This window comes from Telopea speciosissima, chromosome 3, assembly GCF_018873765.1.
Source record: "Telopea speciosissima isolate NSW1024214 ecotype Mountain lineage chromosome 3, Tspe_v1, whole genome shotgun sequence".
Lineage (NCBI taxonomy): Eukaryota > Viridiplantae > Streptophyta > Magnoliopsida > Proteales > Proteaceae > Telopea > Telopea speciosissima.
In genome coordinates, this window is record NC_057918.1 from 42,412,724 (window position 1) to 42,433,018 (window position 20,295).

Genomic DNA, 20,295 nt, shown 5'->3' on the forward strand with positions numbered 1-20,295 from the left:
TTTAGTTGTTTAGAAAAACGAGAAAAAACACAGAAACTTTGTTGAGTAAAATAGTAAATCCGTATTTTAAAACAGTAAGAAATCCTCAACTCTTTGACTCTCTTTTGCTGTTCAAGGATATAAACTCAAAATGCATTGATATGCAGTGATTCCTTTTTCTTTTTTTTTTTGGATTTCCCATATATATATATATATATATATATATATATATATATATATATATATATATATATATATATTTACTAATTTATACATATTTATTGCATTAAAAATAAGAAAAATGTTACTCGCCTTGACTGGGTTTGACAAAGCCGAATCACCAGGTTTTTCTGAAAGACGAGTCAAGTCAAAAAACCTGATTTTCCAACTATGATTTACATGTGAAAACTAATATATTTCTTGTATCCTTCTAAGCGTCACTACGCCTAGTGAAGTATAACACTTCACTATTTGTCACTTCGCAGTACATGGGTTATGGGTTGGTCAATTGCCAATTTTCAATCTAAAGTAAGCAAGAAAATTGCCAAAAACTCGGAATCAAAGATTTAATAAACTTCTACCAAAAAATAAAAGATTTAATAAACTTAAAAAATAATCATAATATGGAAGGCATAGGGTGTAACCCAATGTACAAGGCTCCCGCCATTGTGGGGTTTGAAGAAGGTCATAATATACGCAGTCTTTATCCCTGCTTTCGCAAAGAGGCTGTTTCCAAACATGAACCCTGACAATGGAGCAGCCTTTACCGTTTCAACAAGGCCCACCCTCCAAAATATCATATCATAATATGGAGATGAATATAAAATGACATCTTTTGTTATTTTAACTACTTTACTCATTTAAAGTTGAAATTTTTTTTTTTTTTTTTTTTTTTTTTTTGGGGCCCTCTATCACATGTACTACCCTATGTACTGCCATCATGAAGCAAATAGTGAAGCATTATACTTCACTAGACATAGTGACGGGGAAGAAAACCCATATTTCTTACTCAAACATGTCCTTCATTTGCTTATTAAACTCCTTAGGTGCGCTTCACTGCACTTTCTTTACATTTCAAAACAATTTAACATATTTGTATTTTGCAACAAACAAATACTTGTAAGTAAAATTGCAAGGAGTGCACTCCCACCCTGTCTTTTAGGGATTGGGGCATAAAGCTTTTACCCCAAGGCCCTCAACACAAAAGAAACAAAGGAAAAACCTTGTATAACATTCCCATCCCATCCCATCTTAACTACAGTCATTTGTATAAATTTTGAGTAACACATGAAGCTAGCATCCTTCAGTTCCTATCGAACACTTTGCATCATGATCATAAATTATGAACACCCTGCTTTATGCCCCTGATCTGCAGTATATATATATATACACATCAATTAGCGATCGCAACATAACCACTTGCTTGTTGGATAAGTAGGATCACTTTCACAGGCCACTGCAGCTGAGCAGTATATATATTTGTTTTAACTGTCATCTTGTCATTTTTGTTTCTGTTGTTCGATTTGATTGTGTACTCTGTGCTCCACCACCAACAGCAACTGCAGCAGATTCTACGTGTGTGAGAAGATATTCATAGATCTTCTTCCTCAGCCTATCAATTGTCTCAGCTAAAACGCGAGACCCGTCATAATCTGTTGTCAAAGACCCAATTTCATCCAACCAGTCATTCACATTCTTGAGCTGAGACAGCATACTTGCTATCTGACCACCGTCTGACATAGATGTGGTGTGACCATCGGCGTCTAGGAACCTCTCAACAAATCCCAAGAACCAGTCCTGGGACTCTGCTCTTAATGTCTGTGCCAAGTCAACAGCCTCATCAATGCCATTTCCTTGGATCCACTCAACTGGTGTAGCTTGTGACTTCTGAGCCAAGGATGGGGCAGTCCCAGCTCGGCGAGGGGTCCCAGGTGTGACAAGCTTAGAGGCAACAAAAGTGCGCGTTTTTGCCTGGGGCTTTGTTGAAGAATTCTTCGTTGAGTTCTCAAGCACTAGTATGGCGGGTTGGTTGGCAGATGTAACTCGTTGGCTTTGAGATGGAGTTTTAGCTGGTCCCAAGGAGGAAATTGGTTGTTTATTAAATACGGTGAATGATGACAAGTCAGTGGCCAATGCAGCTTGAACCCATGAAGCTGCATGTTTACGTCTCTCTGAAGAGATCTTCAGTGCTTCTTCAGATGGATCATCTTCATTATTTGGAGAACATACTGTAGAGGTAGTCTTTGATAGGGAATCAGCAACCAGGCGGGATCTTTTCAAGCTTGCATGAAGACTCAAGAACTGCTCAACTATAGGCTGTGGGTTGTCCTCTTTGGCAGAGGAAGTTAACTCACCAAATATGCTGCAAAAAGAAAAATTATATATCAAACAACATCATTGATAAACAGAACAAATGTTAATAACCTTAAACGTGGAATGGGCTTCTGTGCATGTTCCAGAATGAGGCCTGTTCTTGTTCGCATTCTTTGATTTCAGAATGAAAGTATGAACCAAACTTCGTTTTAGTCTCAGAATTCTGAGAATGCATGCCAAACTCAGCCTTAATGTGCATTCCAGTTTTTGAAACACTGGAATCACTGAGAAAGGTATAATGGCTGAAGTGGGACTCAAACGAAATCTCTGGATTTTTCTCAATTAGAGCATCCCATTTTCTTGTACTACCTCTTTGGGGAGACCTCAGGAAAAGAGGGGTCGAGTTATCAAAGGAATATGAAAGTGCAATTGTTTAGGTAATATGTTTTTCAAAATTTTTGTTGACGAAGTTGTCTGGCATGCATTTTACATTCAAGTCCATTATCAATCCGAAAGGGAGCCTCTATATTCTCAAAATGTTACTACTGTAGTTTCACGTTGGAGTCCTACCTATAATGGCTTAACGATGCAACTACAAATTTTGATAAACCACAGCACCAATCATAAGGCATGAGATGACCCAAAAAGCACTTTATCATAATTATCTTTGGAAGCCTACTTGGGTATTGAGCAATTAACTGTATGAAGTAAATTCCTTGTGAAAGAAGGGGGGGGGGGGGGGGACTGTAAAAGAGAGGAAAAACAGCTTTTAATACAGAATGATTGGAGCAGAAATATGGCCTATGATAATAATTCCCTCCATCAAAAGGGAAAACAAAAAAGGAATATTCAATCCCCTAGGCTCCGTTTGGTTGCAAGGAAAATTAAAGAGAAGGGGAGTGAACATTTTTAAACCTAAAATAGAAGGAAACTTTAGTATTCAGTACTCACCATGATTGCATAAACTACTTAGATCTCTTACCATATTTAGTAATGAAATACCCCTTGGATTTGAAAACTAAAATAAAAAATTACATCTAAATATGGTAAGAAATCTAAGTAGTTTATACAATCATGGTGAGTAATGAATACAAAAGTTTCCTTTGTTACGTTTGAAAATTTTCTCTTCCTTTCCCTTTAATTTCACTTGTAACTAGACATAGCCTTAGCAATTACTCACCAATCAGTGTACTAATTCTTGAAGAATTGGTCCAATCCAACATCAAGTACCTAATGATGGTGTAACTGTTTGATGGCATAGAATAGTAATCCCGTATTATTCATTCATTCCAGTCCTTACAATACAACAATAAAGCCTTATCCCAACTAAATGGGGTCGGCCACATATCCTTGCTCTCCAATCAGTTCTCTTCAAAGCTATGCGTGTCTTTCCTCACTACTTCTCCTATGGTTAATTTAGGCCTGCCCCTGACTCTTTTAGTACTTTCAATCTAAATCAAATCACTCTTCCGTACTGGACCATCCCAAGGCCTTCGTTAAACATGGTCGTGCCACCTCAAACGACTCTCACGTAGCTTATCATGAATGGGAGCTACTCCCAACTCATTCCTTTCTTTATTCTTCCTAGTCTTGCAACACATCCATCTCAACATCCTCATCTCCGCTACACTTAGTATATCTATATGAGGCTTCTTAAGTGATCAACATCCCGCACCGATTTCTGGTGGGACACCCCCACACAAGCACCACCACCCGACGAAGGGGGGACAGGGTAAGCTACAGGCCCAAAACTATCGACCCTTCTTTCTAAATGGGCAAGGAAGTGAGTAGGACAGGGATTCACATAAAGAATCTGCGGAAAGCCCACAATTGTCTGCAGCGAGTCATACATCATAGTCAGTCATATGACAATTTTATAAAATTTTCCTTTAAACTTTAAAGGGATATGCCGATCACACAAAATACTCCGAACGCAACTCTCTACTTCATCCATCCTATTTTAATCCTCTGGAGAACATCATTCTCTATATCACCTTCTTTATTAACTATTGAATAGATATCTAAAATAATCAATTTGTGGAATCTCTCTCATCAATATTCACCACCTCATTAACCGTCCTACTGTGGCCAAAGTTACACATCATATATTCCATATTTGTTCTACTTATTGTAAGACCTTTTAATTCCAAGGTTGATCTCCATACATCCAACTCGGTGTTAATACTTGCTTTTGTCTCATCCAACAAAACAATATCATCAACAAAAAACATACAACAAGGGACTTCATCTTGTATGCCTCTAGTTAAGTCATCCATGTCTACCCAAAAAAAAAAAAGAGTTAAGTCATCCATGATAAATGCAAACAAAAAGGGCTAAAGGCTGATCCTTGATGTAACCCCATTGTAATTGGGAAATCACTCCCTTGACAGTTCTTACGCTAGTCACCAAACCATCATACATATCTCTAATTATGTCCACATATTTACATGAAACCCTTCTCTTCTCTGGTATATGCCAAATTAACTCTCTAGGGACTCTTTCATTGGCTTTTTCTAGGTCAATAAAGACCATTTGAAGATCCTTTTGCCTTCTCTATATCTTTTCATGAGTCTCCTAATTAAGAAAATAGCTTCCATCATGGATCTTCCAGGCATAAAACCTAATTCGGGGAAATAGTTGTTTCCTTTCTCAGGTGGGTTTCAACAACACTATCCCATAACTTCATTGTATGAATCATTAGTTTTATGCCTCTATAGTTATTGTAGCTCTGAATATCACCCTTATTTTGTAACTCGGGACCACAATGCTTCTCCATTCATCTGCCATTTTCTTTGTGCTCTTGTTAAACAGCTTGGTTAGCCAAGATAAACCAGACTCCTAAGCTCTTCCACACTTCTATTGGGACCCTATATGGGCTTGGGGCCTCGCTACTTTCATCTTTCTTAAAGCTTCTTTTACTTCAGAAACCCTAACTTTGCATATATATTTATATGTCTACGCCATGGGATGTCAAGATGAGTAATGCAGCCTTCCGAGGCCCTATTACTCAAAGAATCTTAATTAAGCAGTAGAAATGCTCTTTCCATCTCTCCTTAATGTCCTCATCCCTTATTAGTAATCTACCATCATCACCTTTAATACATCTAACATAGTCTAAATCCTTACTCTTCCTTTCTCTCACTTTAGCTATCATGGTTTGTAATCTCGGATCAGATCAGTCGATATTGGTTAGATTGGATCGGTATCGGTCATGACCGATCCGTCAAGATATTCCTAGATCGTTCCCTGGATCGATCAACTAGGTTGGATTGGCCGCGATCTAATACTTGCCATTATTTTTTGGGTTTTTTACCGATCCATGCCAATTTTTAATATTTTTTACCGATTCAAGCCCGATCCAAAAAAACCTAGATTTTTTGTCATTTTTTTACCGATCCAAGCCGAGTTTGACCGATTCGGATCGGTATCAAATCGGTATCGGCCATGACCAATCCCAAGTCCGATACTTGGATTTTGAACCTTGTTAGCTATCTTATAAATAGTGTTCCCCTACCTTTGTATTCAGATTATTATAGAGATCGTCATATTTCTTCGCCCTTGCTTTCTGCACAATCTTAGCTTCATTTCTAGAAAATTTATACCTTTTTAGATCCTCTACCTCTTTAGTCCTTTGTCATGTCTTAAAATTAGCTTTCTTAGTCTTAATGGCTACTTGGACCTCATCATCTCAACACCAAGTCTCCCTAGGGGCATGACGTATATCTTCCGATTCCCCTAAAACCTCTTTAGCAACCTTCTTAATATAAGTTGTCATCTTATTCAATATTGTATTAGTGTTTCCCTTAAAGTCCCACTTTCCTTGTTTGACCACTTTATGAATAAATGAATTCAAGGAATCTCCTTTTAAGCTCTAACACCTTATCTTAGGGCAAATAGGCTCCCCTATCTTGTGGTGCTGCGTAGTGAGGAAAATATCCAGAACCACCAATCTATATTGAGAGGTTAGGCTCTCCCCAGGTATAACCTTACAATCCTTACAAGACAATCTGTCGGCACTTCTTGTTAGAAAGAAATCTATTTGGCTGATATGATGCCCACTTTTGTAGGTAACTAAATGCCCTTCTCTCTTTTAAAAACAAGTGTTCACAATGCATAAGTCATAGGCTACCGCAAAGTCTAAAATTGAGATCCCCTCCACATAGCCTCCATGAAAACCTTTATATCCTCTACAATCTCTCCCAACATGTCCATTCAAATCACCCCCTATAAAATCTTTTCTCCTTGACTAAAACCTTGCACTAATCCATCTCTGTGTTCCCAAAACTGTAACCTACTTGGAGTGCGTAGGCATTAATTATAGACAACCTCTTTCTTCAGCACAAGCTTAATGGACATAATCCTATCTCTGAATCTTTTAACATCCACCACATCATTCTTTAGATCTTTGTCCACTACAATTACCACTCCACTTCTATTACTTTGATCCCTCGTATATCAAAGTTTAAAGTCATTCCAGTCCTTACAATGCTCTCACCATATAACAGAAGGAACCACATAACAGAAAATTAACCCTCTAATCTAAAAGACAGCCATTGCAATAAAAGGACGCACATTAAGGGCTTTACAGCATGAGCAATCTCATTTAGGGTAAGGCCAATGAACCACAAAGAGGGAAATCACATTTGAATTCCACTGCCATGATGACTGGGTTACTTTTAAGTTATTTTTTTGTGACAAACACGTGCTCTATTATTCCAAATATATAAACCAATGTACTCAGAAAATAGATAAGAAGAATCAGCAAGAAATCTCAAGAACTTCTATGGCATTGGACCTGAGAATATTCTGAGACCAGAACTTCAATAAATGTTTCCAGTATTTTATCCAATCTTGTGGCTCCTTAACCATTAATCCTATACTCTTCACCCTCATCCCAATTCAACTCAACTCCATGTCATTTGGAAAAACCAGCTTTCTCCCATTCTTCAAAGCCATAAACTTTTCACCTAGGTCAATGTGATGTTCTAAACCTCCAACAAACACCTCAAATGGTACAGATTTGCAGTTCCTGGCCCAGAATTTGAAGGCAGAAAAATATTGATTATATAACATTGAGTGAGATCAACAAAACAATCCAGGAAGAAATTCTGAGAGAGAAACTTGGCCTTGCTAACTCCCATCATTTGTAGAAACCATTAGACACCAGCTATTCTTATCATACCAAACAAAGACGAATCCAACTCAAGCATCAACTTTAACTGTGAAAAATAAGGGATGCCGGCTACTCCAGAATGTCTATAAAGATTCAGACCACGTACAGACCTACTCTGTTGCAGTAATAAGCCTTTTTTAGCTGATGCAGATACCTACACTTTGGTCTTGGACAAGTATGTGATGTAGGAAGCAATTGCCCTCATTCAAATTGATCAAACAAGAAGTAACACACTAAAACCAATTGGCTAAGGTGTATATGCCTTAAAACAGTTTCCTTTTTTCCCCTACAGTAGAAAAAGTACTGGAGAAACTAGATTTGCTGAAAACAAAACATTTAGTGTTCATAAGGAGAGTCAATTGTGATTACCAGATAGTTAAGTGTGCCTAGGATTCATTAGGGTCTCCAAGCATAAAATAAGTGTTATACATTCAAGATGAAAAGAATAAGCAAACAAGTAAGCATATAGAAACTGGCCGGGTTTTCTGAGACTAAGGGTAAATCTTATAGGGTTAGGATGGTAAATTGCTAGTAAAGCTGATGCAGTTTGGTAGATAACAATGGATTTACAAATACTATAGGATTCAGATATATGTCATAAAATAGAAATTATAAGCAGAAGCAGAAGAAGAAGATATAGAAAGTCAACATAATACTGAACTGAATTAAACCCAGCTAAGTAAAAAGTAGCAAAGCTAAACCTAACTTTCTAAATATTAATAAGTTTTGACACCTTTTACAACTTTAGTTACTCCATTAGAGTGAACAATAGAAACTCTAAGGCCCCGTTTGAATAGAGGGATGGATGGGGTGGGAGAATGATTAAGGTGGGACCCATGTGTTAGTGGGGTGACCAACCGGAGTGGGATCCATGGGAAAAGTAAAGGGAATACGTAACTTCCCAATTCCTTCTAACGTTTGTTTACTCGGGGTGGGGTCTTGCAAAGACAATGGGGTTGGGCAGGGTGATCACACAGGGTCAAACAAAGGGGCGATGGCAGCTCGACGGAGGAGGTTGTGCGTTGGGGTAAAGAGATAGGGATGATTGCAGGGAGGGATTTTCAGGAGGGTGGCGGTAGACTTCAGGTGGTGGAGTTGGGAGTTGTGGATACGACAAGAGGTGTGGGGGTCGGTGATTGCTGGAGGTTGCGTGTAGGGGGTGAGATGTTGGGCAATGGCAGCAGCTAGGGGTTGGTCTGGTGTGGTGTTGCAATGGTAGCAGCTGGGATGTGGCCAAGGCTGAGCGGAGCTGGATGTGGCCAGGGGTTGAGCGGGGCTAGGTCCGAGGTGTGCAGCAGTGGCGAAGCTAGGTACTATGGCAGGGGCAGGGGGCATCGCTGGGGTATGACAGCGCAATGCGCAGGCACGAGGGATGACACGGGTGCTGAGTGCCCACGAGAGAAGAAACGGTTGCATACTTTTCCTGGTAATTCGGCAAAATCCCACCAAATTTGCTGGAATTTGTGAGGGGATGGGGTGGGAGAAATGGTGTGCCACCTCAGCCGACAAGGAAATATAACAACTTTTTAGTTGTCTGCCCAAAATCCCACCCCAGTCAAACAAACAACCCCAAATCCCATGTTGAGGAAAAGTTGATAATTTGTCCACCCCATCAAAACCCCTCTAAACAAACGGGGTCTAAGACAAAGCTAGAAGCAACTCTGAATTATATTAAATTTCCCAGAAATAGAAAATCCTGCTACAACCAAGCAACCTATTTGTCAATTAACAAATCATATTTACAAAATGGATACTATCTAAAATGTAACTCAAAAACCTTTTGGAAGACACCAAAATCACGCTAAAGCAACAAGTTTGGAACCCACAAATTAAAGCAGAAGTTATGGGATAAAAATATATCCCAAAAAAAAAAATCCAGTACTTCTTGGAAGAAGATTTGGCACTTTTAAGCATTGTCAGTGTCAGAAGGGGTATATTTGTACTTATATTTTACAGTTATGTCCTTATGTGTAAAGTAAACATAAGTATATATATATATATATATATATATATATCACTCCCTACCCACGGTTTGAGCACGGGGCTGTTTCCTCCACTTTCTTGTCTTCTCTTCAATCCTCACCTTCTCTTCTCTCTTTCTTCATGAAATGGTACTTGTTGGACCTAGAAGGTTCCATTTATATGTTATGAGTTTTGGATATGAAAACCATTGTGTGATGCATGTTTGGATGTACAAACATGTGTATTAATGTGATAAGTATTTGATGTGACCCAAGCTGCTGAAGAGGTACAGTTGAAGAAAGAACAAGGCATGTTGATTGAATGAAAAACTGCTAAAGACAGTCTTCCGTGCCTTGAAAGATCTAAGGAGTTAAAATCTACATCAAGTTGAAGGATTTTTTCAAGGGACACCATTAAGATTTGTAATATCTTTGTAATCCTAATGTTATTGATCAACAAGATGTAGAAGCCCAAAAAATGACATAAAAAAAGGATCTAAATAGAAAAACCACGAAATTGGGTGGTTTGACTTAGAAATATGTCTAAGTTTGCTCTCCATGGTCTTCCGTGAACAGGGACGGACAACCAAGGTTAATTGATAGACTAAAAATATTCTAAGTTTGAACTAACGGACAACTGAGGAATTAAAGGTTTATGTCTGCGTATGACCATAGCTGTCTTTCATGTGATCTTCTGTGAATATCCGAGATCTTCTCAGACAAACGATGACGCGGCCTTCCATGACCATCTTCCATACATACCCGAGAGTGACTATCTCGAGTCCCAAAAGCCACGGTCTTCCATGTGATAGTGTTTGATGCTACGTGGTTAAGAAGTTGAAAGGTCTCATTATTAATAACCACTTGGACTCTAACCACTTGACTGGAACTCTTAAACATCTTCATTGATGTTGAGGAGCTCCAACGGCTAGTTTTCTTAGAAATCATATGTTGAACATTGGAGACTAAAATGGTTTAATATTTCCAACCATTGTGAATTGAAATTAGTTCTCTAAGAGCTAAATTCTCTTGGGAATGAAAGTGGAATTCAAATGTTACTGAGGTCCAACCCTATTTACCAACCAAGTTTCTGAATCTATATCTGCCTAGTATCGTTCGGAGTTGGTATTGGTTGAATCCTCTTGAACGGTATCTAGTTGATGAAGATATGCTTGATGCTCACATTTTAACATATTAGTCTAAGTACGTAATTAATCAACAATATAAAGAAACAAAATGGAACCCATGACAGTCATTTTGTATGTAGTGTAATTTTGTTTTACCCTTGTTCGTTTTGTTAAGGAGCTTCTATTTCCGTTGTGCTTGTTGAATATAATTATTTATCCACCCAAAAAAAGTACTTGCCCTATAAGAAAAATGTTTTAGAAAGATTACAAGGTTCAAAAAAAAATTCTCCAAGTTCCTACTCTCAAACATCAGTAATCCCATTTGTAGCAGATCAAACAATTAAGAGGAACCAGAACCGAGTGTGAAGAAGAGAGGAGATGAGATGAGGAAGAGATGGAGAAGAGATGGAGACGAGGAACAAGGACTGAGAGAGACGATTGTCTTAATCTCTAGTCCCTCCTCACGACCTTTATTTATATTTTGAATTACAATGGGGGACTCCTAATTGTACTCGGATCCAATCATAAACTAACTAGGTATCACTAATAAATCATAATAGAAAAAAAGGAAACAATAAGTGGGAAAAATCTTGATCATGATATGAGAATACCCTAATCAAGATTCCCCTCACAATAATTCTCGATACTTCAACACTCCCCATCAAGCTGGAGCATACAAATCACCGAGACCAGCTTGGAACAACTTCTCTGAAAAGCAGGACCAAACAGTGGCTTGGTAAACATATCACCCAATTTATTGGTAGTGGAAACAAATGGAGTAGAAATCAGTTCTTCATAACCGCATCTCGAACGAAGTGGCAATCAACCTCAATGTGCTTCGTCCTTTCATGAAATACTGGATTACTGGCAATATAAATAGCTGCTTGATTGTCACAAAACATTTGCATAGGCTGAGTGACAGGAAAGCCCAATTCTTGAAGTAACGACTTTACCCACATCAACTCAGCAGTAGTATATGTCATGGCCCGATACTCAGCCTCTGCTCTAGACCTAGCAACAGTAGTTTGTTTCTTGCTCTTTCAGGTGACTAAGTTACCTCCCACAAAAATGCAATAACCAGTAGTAGAGCCCCTATCACCATCAGCACCAGCCCAATCAGCATCAGAGAATCCAACAAGGTTACTATTTCGATTAGGTCGATAAATGAGACATTTTCCAAGAGCACCTTTTAGGTATTGTAGCACACGACAAGCAGCATCCCAGTGAGTCTTCTTCGATGGGTGCATAAACTAACTAATAACTCCAACAACGAAGGATATATCTGGTCGAATAATAGTAAGATAAATGAGTTTGCCAACCAATCTCCTATACCGATGTACATATGTAAAATCCTCTCTCATTAGTTCCAAGTTTTTAATGAGGATCCATGGGAGTATCTGCTGGTTTGGAAGCAAGCATTCCAATTTCATATAAGAGATCAAGAACATATTTTCGCTAAGATAAGCTAATAATACCTTTCCTGCTTTGCAAAACCTCAATACCAAGAAAATACTTGAGAACACCCAAGTCTTTCATCTAAAAGTCCTAATGAAGATAGGATTTAACTTAAGCAATGCCAGAGGTATCATTACCAGATATAATAATGTCATCTACATAAACTACCATCACAACGACCTTTGAATTCTGATGACAAACAAATACAGAATGGTTAGAATAACACTGTGAGAACCCAAATTTAGTAACAATGGAGCTGAACTTATCAAACCAAGCTCTTGGAGATTGTTTCAGCCTGTAGATAGCCTTATGAAGTTTACATACTTTAATAGAATCCGCCCCCTAAGCAACATACCCCGAAGGTTGCTCCTTCTAAACTCCTCCTGAAGATCACCATAAAGAAAAGCATTTTTTATATCCATCTGATACAAGGGCCAATCAAAGTTCATAGCTAGAGAAATAAGGATCCGAACAGAATTCAAACGGGCAATTGGGGAGAAGGTTTCAAAATAATCCACACCATAAGTTTGAGTATATCCTTTAGCAACCAATCGGGCCTTAAATTGCTCAACAGAACCATCAGGATTATATTTGATAGTGTAAACCCAGCGACATTTAACAAGATCCTTCCCAGGGGGTAAGGAAACCAAAGTCCAAGTGTGTCGAGATAAAAAAGCATCCATTTTTGTGTCCATTGCTGCCTTCCAGCCAGGGTGACGTAACACTTCACGGTGGGTCTTAGGAACAAAGTTAGTAGATAAAGCAGAGGTAAGGGGATAATAGTGGGATGGGAGGTGAGAAATTGAGACATAGTTTTCAACGGAGTAAACAACCTGGGATTAGTGTGACTTTACAATACAAGAGCGAGTACCTTTACAGACAGCGACTGGAAAGTCGAGGGAGACCTCAACATCAGACTTAGATTGAGTGTCAGGAGGATCAGCGTTTGCAGTAGTGGATGGCAGCTCCGGAATAGTGGGAGCAGAAGGAACGGGACCAGGATCAAGGGTGGCTGGTTCAGTAGTAATCGGTTCTATAGGTTGGCGATGGCGGAGATAGTGATAAACTTTAGTTGGCTGAGGTGATGAGATGGGTATGGTCACAAGTATGGGAGGGCCTAGAAGATCTTCATTGTGAGCAATAGACGATGCTAAAGAAGAAAAGTAAGGGATATTTCAAAAAAGGTGATGTCAATACTAAGGAACTGTTTATGAGAAACCGGATCAAAACATTTATAAACTTTTTGGGTTCTAGAGTAACCAAGAAAAATGCACTTAATAGACCAAGGGGATAACTTATCAACGACAGGGTGAAGGATGTGAACAAAACAAACACAACCAAAAACACGTGGTGGGGTGGAAAACAAAGAACAATCGGGGTGAAGAAGAGAAAAAGGAATTTTATTGTTCAAAATAGATGACGACATACAATTAATAAGGTAACACGCAGTGAGAACAGCATCACACCAAATTCGTTTGGGTAGATGCATATGGAGCATAATGGACCGTGCCACTTCCAGTAAGTGTTTATTATTACATTTGGCCACCCCATTTTGTTGGGGGGTGTACAAACAACTGGTTTGGTGAACAATACCATGGCTGAGACAAAAATCAGAAATCTCAGTTTGAGTGTATTCAAAAGCATTGTCAGAATAAAAAAACTTTAATTGACTTATCAAACTAAGTTTTTATTTCCTGATAAAAATTTTGGAATACAATAAGAAATTGAGTCCGATCTTTCAACAAATAAACCCAAGTGAAACAAGAGTAATCGTCCACAAAACTAACAAAATAAGAAAAGCATAATCTATTACAGACATGACACGAACCCCAAATATTAGAATGCACTAAAGAAAACAATAAAGAACTTTTAGATGTAATACGGGTAGGAAAGGAGGCACGGTGATGTTTACCTAGTTCGCAAGATTCACACGCAAGACAAGATGTAGACTTGCAACTATGAACCATTAACGGTAGTTTAGGTAGTGAGGGATGACCAAGACATAAATGTTATTGCACGGAAGGTGGTATAGTAGTAGATGTAGCTGCAATAGAAGGACCGGTGCCATCCAAGTAATACAGACCATCATGCTCAAGCACTCTACCAATCGTCTTCCTTGTCTAAAGGTCCTAAAAAACACAATAAGAAGGGTAGAAGGCCACAAAGCAATTGAGTGATCTAGTAAGTTGACTAACAGATAAAAGACTTAGTGAAAGTTTAGGAACATGACGTACAAGGGAAAAAGTCAAGGAAGGTGTTGGGGAAACAATTCCATGACCAGTTTCCTTAGTAGATGACCCATCAGCAAGGATAACATTAGAGGAGGTTTGAACTTGATTTATGGAAGAGAACAAATTTGACTTACCAGTCATATGACATGAAGCACCAGAATCAATAAGCCAAAAGGTAGAAGATGGATAAAATATCGAATTATCTTTATATGCTAAGGTGGCGGTAGAAGTGGAGGCAGATGCAGCTTCAAATTGTTGAGGGCGTTTGACTAGCTGATTGTAATCATCATGTGACACAGTGGATGAACTACCTGACATAGAACTTTGATCTGTATCACCGGTAGATTTCTCAGTGGTAAGTTTATCATTCATGGTTGTATTTGCTAATTCATTGGCCCATTCAGGTTTTCCATGTTTAGCCCAACAGGTTTCTCTTCCAGCAGTGCCACAGGCTCGGCCCCTAGATTGGCCACGGCCACGTCCTCGACCACGACTGACAATAAAGGCAGAGCTGTCTTTAGTAGTAGTATCAGATTTAGAGGGAATAGCCAGACGATTGATAAGGGAGAACACTTCATTAAGAGAGGGAACTTTCTCCCCTGTGAGTAGTTGACTTTTCATAGATTGATAATCAGGATGTAATCCAGCCAGAAACTTTGCAACTTGAAATTCAGCTCGAAGTTGTTTTAATTGATCCAAATTAGTAGTAATGGCTAATGTAACTGGAGTTCTTCAACCATGCCTTTATAAGTGGCAAAGTATTCATTCAAAGACTTATCTCCCTGTTGAAAAGTGAAAAGCTTCTCATAGAGATCATACATGCGAGCGATGTTTTTTCTTGAGAGCAACTTTCACGCAAATCATTCCAGACATCCTTGCAAGAGTGTGAAACATCACATTAGATGCAATAGTAGGTTCAACATTGTTCCATAGCCATATTTTAATAATAGAGTTCACGCATCCACTCATCATGAGTTGTGACGGAGGTAGGATCCTTTGGATCAACAGTAGGAGGATCATCTGTAATGTATTTTATTTTTCCTTTGGCATGAATGTATGCCTGCACAGCCTGGGCCCAGAAAAGATAGTTGACAACTCCGGAGAGCTTTATAGTAGTAATCTGAACTTGGACATTGTCCATTGGAGGTTTAGGATCAGCCATAATTGTAACAGTAGCAGTAAGACAGTCAATAGCAGCAGCAATAGCACACTTGGCTTCTGTAATAGAATCAAATTAGGGTTGAAAACCCCAAATATAGTGATAGTAAAGCAACCGGCAGGATTAGGATTAAAAATAAAAGCCACGGTAGCAGTAGTAATGTCAGAATTAGGGTTTGAAAACCCAAAGGTAGCAGTGGCAGACCAATCGGTAGTAGCAGCAACTGGGATTTTGAAAACCCAAAACAAAACAATAGAGTAGAAGAACCGAAGGATGTACCTGGATGAGAAATCAGAATCACCACTTTAATGGATCAATTGGAGACAAAAATTCACCTGAATAGGTTACCACAGGAAGTAATAGAGAGAAACTTTGAAGAACAGATAAGTTGATACTGCAGTCTTCAACAGAAAAAAGGATCCACAGGTTAGATGGAGAAGAAATCTTCAGAATAACAACCACAGGGAAGAAATCTTCAAATAACGACCAGCAGCTTCAACTCCAGAATCTCCAATCAATCGCAAAACTCAGGTATGTAGTAATAGTAACGGAAACCCTAGTTTTCAATCAAAAACTTCATCTGGGTTTAATACATAACAATATGCAGCAGTGGGTGCTGCACCCCTTGAAGAGAAAAAAGCTTCAGAAGACCCTCAAACCAGAATCACAAGTCACTTCTAGTCTAAGGGTATAGTTCTGATACCATGTAGCAGATCAAACAATTAAGAAGAATCAGAACCGAGAGTGAAGAAGAGAAGAGAAGAGATAGAGAAGAGGAACAGGGACTGAGAGAGACGATTGTCTTAATCTCCAGTCCCTCTTCACGACCTTTATTTATATTTTGAAGTACAATGGAGGACTCCTAATTGTATTAGGATCCAATTATAAACATAACCTAACTAGGAATCACTAATCCTAAACTAACTACGAATCACTAGTAAATCATAATAGAAAAAAAGGAAACAATAAGTGGAGAGAATCTCGATCAGGATATGAGAATCCCTAATCGAGATTCCCCTCACAATAATTCTCAATACTTCAACACCATTAATTGAGTGACTTCCATGGCACTCCTTCCTCTCCAAGCACCTACTATATCGCATTAAGCAAGTTCATCCAACAGTAGTATACCAACACTATATATAACTTATGCAACATAATCCCCATAGACATGCTCTAGGCATTTCTGCATAACAATCCTTGAGGCCAATTAGATTGCAAGAAGAAACCATCATCAAATGTCATGTCACTTATGTAGTCACTTTTAAACTTTGGGAGTAACAGATGGTCATGGTCCTCCTATACTTGATCACAACAACAAATTACTTCTGTGCAATTCCAGGAAGATGCTTATTTTAACAAGATTTAAAATCTCACGCATCCATTCTTATCAACTTGATTGAAAATCCTCCGGAGTCCAACTCTAAACTTTTTATAAGTACATTCAAAAGGTAAATAAGAGAAGCATTTAAACAGAATCTATTCACACCTAAGAGAAATATAAATGTGAAACCAAGAGAAAAAAAACAAAGAGCCAATGATAACTAACACAAAGAGATCCTTGAAAAATGTGCTACCCAAAAATTGTCAACAATATTGCTAAAATTTAGTATTACTTTGGTCAGTAAATATTGCAGGTCCCAAAAATGTAAGCCAGCAAAAGATTCCCATAAAGGCTACAAATTTTACTAGAGGATTATCTGCATTTACCTCAAACAACGTATTAAGCTTTCTGCAGCAGAGGCTTCTTGCATGGCCTCAATAGCTGCCATTTGTGCAGCATCTCTTTGCTTCATAACCTCCTGAAATAAAAAAGATTTCACAATATTATCAAAAATGCATAAAAAGTAGCAGGCTCAAATCTTGGCTAGTAGAAAACTAGCTATAGGAAGAATTATATGGAGCCTGAGTAAAGAAAATCAGTTAAAAATTTACTATCTAATAAGATAAAGTGTATGATATAGCCACCTCCTAAGTATTACTGATTTCAATATGCCATCAATTACTACTATTTTTCATTGTCAAGAAGTCATCAATCCCGAAAATATGATTAAGGCAATGTCAAACATGATCTTCGTATAAAAAAAGAAAGGGAAAAAATGAATCCATGTTTTAACAGTAGTCAAATGATATCTGTAGATGAAATCATTCAGAAAAATATCTATGATTATTGACCATCAAATTGAAGCTACCAATCAGATTGCTTGTATAACATGATTCTGAGGTTTATTCACCCAACAGGTGGTAAAAGGTCATATGCAGTGTTGGCTGGATAACAGAAGTATCTGAATAAGTTACCCAATTGGCAAGAAGTTTCTCAAAGGGTATAAACACCCGAGAGAAAAAGGAATATAACAGGCAGCATTAGCCAAATGACTTTACACAAGGACATGAGTCTGGAGTCACAAATTTCTAGACTTTACCTTTCCAAGCTTAGCAAGAGATGATGGGATCGAAGACCATGAAACACTACCATCTGTCAATCTTCTGTTATTGAGAAGAACCTTGACTAAGTTCCCAGGTAGCCCATTGCTAGCAACTTCTGATGTTTTCTTTCCGACAGAAGTCCGCTGATTATTTGACTTATCAAGATCACTGAGACCTCCATTTGCAGTAACTTTTTTTGCAGTCATCTGAACATTTTCCTCTTTAGATGACAACTTTTCATTTATTGCTGGATTCCTCCGAGAGACCTGCTCAGATAATAATTAGATAATGAAGAACAATGCTCCATAAATTCCCCACAGTATAAGCTGACAAAGCAGGGTGAAAATAAAAAGAAAACAGAAAGGGAAACTCTGAGAAAATTCACATCCCTGGAAATAGAGCCCTTATCATTGAACTCATTTGAAACAATAATCAAGATAAAGAAGAGAAAGAATTTTAAAATCATTACAAAGACCCAGGACTGCAGAGTCCACCTCTGCAATGGAAGAAGTCCAAGAAATAAATCACCTAAACATTCAAGAATGCTCGTATGATTGAAACATTTAGTGACTAGTTTAAGACAATAAAATTAGCACTGCCTTATTTGAGACCAAGGAACTAATTGTGTTATACAAGTACAGAATTCACAAACAACTGCAAGTCAACAGTAGGAGAAAATTTCATCATTTTCCAGTCAAAGAAGGGATCAGAAAGAAACCATCTATAAGCAGAATCCAAAGCTTACCGAGCTGCTCCGAGCTTCAGGTTTCAAATCATACTTGGCGGCAACCTCCAAGCTTGAATTCTCCCTACCCTTCTTCATGTCTATACACCCTTCCCAGCTCTTCCTCAAAGCCTTGGATCCAAATTCAATCCCCTGAAACACATTCCCAATAGAATTCCCTGCAGGCACCTTCTTCCCTGCAGAACTTGCCCGAAAAATAGAAGCTGTCTTCTCCATTAATCCCAACGCACCAGTTGCCTTATCCGGCCTCTTGATATTTGCTTGCTGTCTAACTCCATTAGCAAACTTCTCAAATGAAGTAGGCAAAGAGTAACAACTTGTCGGCGACGAAGGGATCGACCATGAATTCGAAGACTTCGACTTTGATTCCTTCTTCTCTGCCAGATTCAAAGCAGTCTTCGATACCAGAGACTTTGATCTACTTAGCGGGCTGTCCACCTTCTTACCAGACGACTCAACCTTAGCACTACCGTTTTGTTTCTCCACAATTGGATTCCTCTTAACACCTTTGGACACAGTTCTGGAATTCTTCTCTCTATCCCCAATTGAGTTGCTACCATTCAAGACCTTCGATGATGTTTTCAACTTCTGGGCAGGGTTTGATCCAGATGAATTGAGGAATCCAAGAGAGTGAGTGGCAACCAGATCTTCAGGGCTGCCGACACAGGGGTGTCTACCAGGTACTGGCTTCACCCCTCTTAGAATAGGCACAGGAGAAGCAGCCTCAAGCCGCTCAACATGAATGAACTGACCCAGCTGAAGCTTATCACTAAGAATCAAATCGTCGTGTTCATCAGGTAGAGATACATAGGTAGCATGAGAAGAATCTGATACCTTGAGATAAAACCCTTGGTTTGGGAAGAGCTCTCCACCTGTAAGTGCAGGAACAATGCTAACAACCTGAAGCAGTGATGATCTGTGCTCGCCAGCAACCTTCACATTTGTGTTCATGTGCTGTAGAAGCTTCAAGAGAACACCAGGGACCAAACTCGCCATAACAAAAACCTTCAAAACGCATCACTCTATAAAACCCAGATGGGGAAACTCCCTGGTTTTGGGCGCGAGATCAACACAACAAAAACCTTTTAATGGATATTTATAATACTAGGAGCTATATATAGAAACAATTAATAAATTACTATGCGAACCGATCTTAAACGAAAGGAATTTAAGAAAGAGTAAAAAACACCCAATATCCCAAATCAAAAAAACAAATTCTTGAAAATTTGGGCGAGAGTGCAGAGGCTCCAGCAGAGCTTGTGAAGGTCAACACAGCTCAAAAGGTGAAAACTCAGAGAAGGAAACGATTGATCTTCTACAACCCAGATTGGAAAGTTAGCTTTTGCTACTCCTCTGAAGAGATTTGAAATAGTACACCAAACATAGAACAGAGAAAACCCAAGAACCAGATGGGACTTGGAGTTTAGATTTTAGTAGAATATAAAAGCAGCCGAAAAGTTTCTGACCAAGGAAGGCAGGCAAGGGGGTTGGTTGGTTGGCATAAAAGATAGAAAAGAAAAGTGAACTATAATTGCTTCAAAACTTAATGCATCACTGAAACAGAAAAGTAATTATTAAACCTGAAACGCACAAACACACGCATCCAAAACGGAATCTGACCCCTTCCCGCCCTTCTCTTCATCATCTCTTCCTCTTTAAAACTATTAGAAATAGAAATGGCAGCTGAGAGTTCAGAATCAGAACACAATTTACACACACAATGTG

The 20,295-nt window shown here is 38.6% G+C and overlaps 1 protein-coding gene across 2 annotated transcripts; it reads right to left on the minus strand.

Annotated features, from left to right (window-relative positions):
* Positions 1–1,202: 1,202 nt before the first annotated feature.
* On the minus strand, positions 1,203–20,295 carry LOC122656106. Of its 2 annotated transcripts, none has more exons than XM_043850549.1 (4): positions 18,571–20,295; positions 17,822–18,094; positions 17,109–17,200; positions 1,203–2,341 (listed from the first exon to the last, which is right to left on the minus strand). In XM_043850549.1, the coding sequence occupies exons 1-4, from the start codon at positions 19,564–19,566 to the stop codon at positions 1,471–1,473; spliced, it is 2,232 nt and encodes a 743-aa protein (XP_043706484.1). In that variant the 5' UTR covers positions 19,567–20,295; the 3' UTR covers positions 1,203–1,470. The 2 variants fall into 2 exon arrangements, with proteins under 2 accessions (XP_043706484.1, XP_043706485.1); XM_043850550.1 differs by having other exon boundaries at positions 17,822–18,091; positions 18,571–20,294.